Source organism: Fukomys damarensis, unplaced genomic scaffold, assembly GCF_012274545.1.
Source record: "Fukomys damarensis isolate Sample0158 unplaced genomic scaffold, DMR_v1.0_HiC HiC_scaffold_16, whole genome shotgun sequence".
Lineage (NCBI taxonomy): Eukaryota > Metazoa > Chordata > Mammalia > Rodentia > Bathyergidae > Fukomys > Fukomys damarensis.
The window spans coordinates 84,403,390-84,408,487 of record NW_022900928.1 but is presented as its reverse complement, the minus strand read 5'-3'; the positions used below and the strand labels follow the sequence as shown (position 1 = coordinate 84,408,487).

At 48.4% G+C, this 5,098-nt stretch overlaps 1 protein-coding gene across 1 annotated transcript in view; it reads left to right on the top strand.

The window, feature by feature from the left end:
* The window catches only part of Ube3c (ubiquitin protein ligase E3C), a 96,955-nt gene extending 94,055 nt beyond the window's left edge, over positions 1–2,900 (top strand). Inside the window, exon 24 of the mRNA XM_010642348.3 lies at positions 1,534–2,900. Within this exon, the coding sequence (XP_010640650.1) occupies positions 1,534–1,704 (171 nt within the window). The 3' untranslated portion in view covers positions 1,705–2,900. The remainder of the gene's footprint in view (positions 1–1,533) is intronic.
* The last annotated feature ends 2,198 nt before the right edge of the window (positions 2,901–5,098 follow it).

Here is a 5,098-nt window from a genome sequence, read left to right as displayed (position 1 = left end):
GACAGATTTCTGTCATTTAGAGACATTGGCCCAGGATTTCTTAGTTAACCCCACATAGGGAAGGATGTTGTAATGTTCCTTCCAGAACTCCTTAAGGGTTAAATCTGTATCTGAGACTATCTGGAAGCACAAGAGACTAACATTCAGGTTGTAACTCAACACTTTGATTGTACATTAAAACAAAATTCTGACCATAACCCAAGTTGTTCGTGTGTCAGACTGGTCCTAACTCCAGGGTCCACTGTAATAGACTCAATCTCAAGCCTCTTTGTTCAGTCTCCAGTGTAGGGTGTGTTAGCCGTGTCTGCAGTGAGCACCAGAGTTCCTTTCCCATTGCTGATGACTTGAGATCCCAGCCTTGTTCTGCACTGCGGCCCCATACTCAGGGAGCAGCAGGCTTAGCACTGGGTCACACCAGTGTGGGTTCACAGGGCTGATGTGGGTTGGGCAGAGCCCCTGTCTTGCATATGTAAGGTCTAAGGTTCCATCCCCAGCACTGCAGAACAGTAGAGTAGTCTCACAGATGTTACGGCTTTGATTTTATATTTAGTCTCTTTTCACAGGAGATACTCCTGGTACCCATTAGTTCACAGGCTTGGCCCAGTGGCATATTAAGAGGAGGGTCTTATATTAAGATGTGTCTTTTAACAGTAGTTGTAGAATACTTATAATTCTGTAATGACTTTAGAACAAGACCAATAATTTACTGTAGGGCTGAGGATTTAGCTTAGTGCTGTCGCCACTTTCCTCAACAAGTGCAGAGTCTGAGGTTTGATAACCTGGTACCACAAAAAAATTTTTTTACTATGACATTTGTGAAAACCATTTAAGATTTCTCTGCACATCTAAAATCCTGGATTCTCCTCCAGGTGACTAAGCCACTTGAGTTTCCCTTGAGTTTGAGGCTATCCTGGGCTACATAGCAAGTTCCTATCTGAAAGTAAAACCCCAGAGGCCCTAGTCAATGGAAAAATTGCAAAAGGAGAGTCAGTCCCTCTTGGGAAGCAGTTTTTCCATTGACTAGGGCCTCTGAGGTTTTACTCAATCAGATATCAAGAGATAGCTTTTTTCTCCCATTTCAATTAGATTTGTTCCATTGTGGCACCACATTGACTCTGCCCTGCTCTACCCTTTCACCTCCATTTTAACAGAAGCAAAGGTCAGCTCTTTTCCCTGGTACCTTCTAAAAAGCATCTTTAAAAGTCAAAAAAAGATGCCAGCTATGGTAATGCACACCTGTGATCTCAGCACTTGGGAGGCTGAGGCAGGAAGATTCCCTTGAGTTCAAGGCCATCCTGAGCTACATAGTTTAAGGCCAGCCTGGACTGCGTAGCAAGGCCCTATCTCAAAACAACACCTCAGAGGCCCCAGTCAATTGAAAAATTGCTTACCAAATGGACTGGCTCTCCTTCCTCTAAGCTCAGCGCCCAGTATGCAGTGGCTGAGCTGCCCCACTGTACTGAGAGTGTGGTGGGGAGCCACAGATCCTGCATGCTCCCGTGATACCAGTGTCCTGTGCTCTGTGTCTTCTAGGAACTGTACCCTGCATTCTGCATCCACAATGGGGGCTCCGACCTGGAACGGCTGCCCACGGCCAGCACCTGCATGAACCTGCTGAAGCTGCCCGAGTTCTATGACGAGGCACTGCTGCGCAGCAAGCTGCTCTATGCCATCGAGTGTGCGGCCGGCTTTGAGCTGAGCTGAGTAGGCCAGGCGAGGTGGACCAACTGTACCACACCAAGTGTCCGACTGTATCCACGGCTCTCCCAGGCGCTCACCTTCTTCCCAGCCTCCTGCCCCCATCATCTTTTAGATTATTTTTATCACACATGGTCACATATTTAGATGAACGCTGCTTTTCAGATAACTTAAGTATTGTTATGTGCCATGTGGCTAATTGAGTAACTGCCAAGAATAGTCTTAGACCAGTGGCAACCCCATGAAATTAACCAAAGATGAAGCTGTGGTTCTGCTGACCCGGAGCAGGTCCCCCAGCTGCAGCCCCTGGTCCGTGCTACAGTCTGCAGAGATGGGGATCTAGCCAGTGCCACTGTTTCTCCTGTGGTTGATGGTTTACAGGCCTGCTTGTTAGAACTGAAGGTGTTCTATCCTGCTGCCTTGGCCTGGAGTGGTTGAGTCTGGAGAACAGATAACGAGAGTGTTATTTTGTGCTTTTTAAGCCATTTCCCCAGACGGGACTAGCATGCTTGTGTTCGTGTCACATTGACCTGCATCGTGATGGCTTGGATATTGCTGAATGGGTATGCGGTGGGTGCCTCACTCCTCGCTCATCTCTGTCTCCGCTTCTGGGAGAGCTGGGGAGGCAGAGGAGGGTCCCTGCACCATGCCTGTGCACCTCCTACAGTAAATGGTGGCCAGGGAGAGTAGTCGCTGCAGCTTCTATTAAAGTCATTTGAACCAAAGCGACGGGCTGCGTCTTCCGTGACCACACGCCCTTCCAGGCCTGGGCTACACCGCCTCTCCCAGGGAATCCTAGGGTAACACGTGGGCCCTCAGCACCCTCCACCCCGTGCTGATGCTTGGACATGAAGACAGCATCCCTGGTGCACTGGGGGTAGGAGTGTTGGGAGATTCTCACATAGGCACTTTATTGGGACCTGACTCGTCGCTGGGCGACCTCAGCTTCTGCCAGCAGGCAGGAGCACCAGCTATGGCTCGGAGCATGCAGTGTGGACCACATGTGTGGATGCTGGGGAGGAGGCAGACCCCTGCCTGACCTCGAAAAGCCTGGTGTCTCAGGGCAGGCTCTGAGGCTGCTGTAGGCTTCACCAGAACTAGCAATACACTTCTCAGTGTGCAGAAACTGATGACACTTTTAAGACAATGACCATTGAAACAAATGTATAATTTCTTAATTTGAAAATAAATTAAGTGTTCAAATGCTATTTGTAGTCTTGATATACAAAAATAAATAGTGTTTATCTTTGGTTTTATTTTTATTTTGTTTATGTTGAATGTTCTGTATCTTATTAGTTGATTTGTGTACTTTAGCATTAGTATTTTAGAAGAGTATCTGAGGCTGAAATGGGAAGTTACACCTGTGTTCTGTTTTCCCTCTGCTCTTCTGGTTTTATGTTATTTATTTGTGTGTTTGAATGGTTAAGTATTTGCATTAACATTTCTCCCGTGGTTATGTGGACCTCTGCCCCAGGTCACTCACTAGTCAGATCCTGCTGTATAAAACCAGGCTTTTGCAAGTGATAGGCCTGTCACATCTAGGCATGTAGGGTTACCAGGAAGCACTGTGTGCCAGGTAGGCAGAGCTGTCTGCCCTGGACATGCTGAGGACAACTGCACCTGCTTTCAGATGGGTTCTCTGGGTAGGTTCAGCATGAGACTGTTGAGGAAAATGCATACTAAAGGAAAACTCTTTCTCCATTGTTTTCTTTGCCTTTCTCTGTATCTGTTCTACTTTGCACTCAGACCTACCTGTTCCATGTTCAAGGTGCTTCTTGGGAGGTGTCACCTGCACAGGGGGCCATCCTGGTGCCATCAGCTTGCATAGGTAGCAGTCACACCACAGTGCACAACCCATGGTAGAAACTGGGTCAGCTGACCATGCTGTGGACAGAGTATGTGCCCATTCTGTGCTCTTTGGTCTGGGTGCATGGGCAGGGCTGTGGAGGCAGCCTAATTCAGTGTGTAAGCTGCCTCAGACTTTGAAGAAAAATAAGCAGTGTGAGATAAAGGCATAGGTGATTAAAATGAAATGGGACTTAGCACCACACTCTCCAGTTCTCCTCTGGGCTCCTATGCATTTCCTCTATCACCCACCTGGTACCCTGTCTGTACTGAGAATGTAGTTCACCACTCCCTGGGCTCAGTCTCAGTGCTAGAAAAGTGAAGCCACCTTCAGCAAAGCTTCACCCATAGCAAATTCCCAGGACTGGTTGTGTAGCTCAGTGGTTGCCTAGCAGGATTGACAATGGGTTTCATCTCTAGCACCACAAAAATAAAAAGGAAAACAAGGTCCTATCTTCAGTTCTGCAAAGGCTGAGAGTAAGAAAGTAAAGAATTGAAGGGCAGCCCCTGAGCTGCTCCACATCCCACTGTTCCACTGTTTCTCTGCCCTCCCTACCTCCCCTCCAGTTTAGTTGTGTTTTTGTTTGTTTATTTGGTTTTGGTTTTGTTTTGTTTTTTTGTTGTTTTGCTTTTGGCTTTTTGAGACAGGATCTCACTAGGTAGTTGAGACTGACCTGGAACTCACTATGTAGCCCAGGCTGGTCTCGAACTCACAGCGATCCTCCTGCCTCAACCTCCCAAGTGCTGGGATTACAGGCATCAGGCATACACTATGTAGCCCAGGCTGGTCTCGAACTCACAGCGATCCTCCTGCCTCAACCTCCCAAGTGCTGGGATTACAGGCATGCACCACCACGCCCAGCCAGTTTTGTTTTTGAAGGACAAGTGCTGCTGCTCAGAAGTCAGCTGCTCAGGTTCTGGACAGCATGGGAGCCCTGCCCAGCAGAGACACTCAGTCCCAGCTTGTTGCCTGCTGATGAGGGTCTGTGCACAAACCAGCTCTTCAGTCAGTTAAGAGCCACCGCAGTTTCAGCTCTGCTACCATGCCAGCCCTGTGCTTCCTGACCTGCCAGGCCTGGGGACAGCAGCCATGGTCCCCTTGGGGGTCCCTGTCTCAGGGCCTGGACCTGTCCTAGATGGCATTAGATGGCAGCCAGTGGCACTGTAAGTGCAGAATTACAGGTGGCACAGTACTCTGGCACCAGAAATTTGAGGAGGGAGCCCTGGCACAGCAGATCTGGGGTGTATGTGCATGTTCATGTGCTGCATTGAGCCACTTTTTTTTTTCTTTTTTTGAGACAGGATCTCACTAAGTTACTGAGCTGCCCATCCTAGGTTAAAACTTGTCATCCTTCCTCAGCCTCTCTTTGTGCTGAAATTATGGGTGAAGGCCACCATGCCTATCTGGGAAGATTGTTTTGCAGGGAATTTACATGGTGTGTTATGAGCTTATGGCTACCATTACAGATTGCCACAAACCAGAGGACCTTTAAGACAGCATCTGAAACCCAGGTGTCAGGGCCGCATTCCATTCGCTGCTCCATGAGGACTCTGC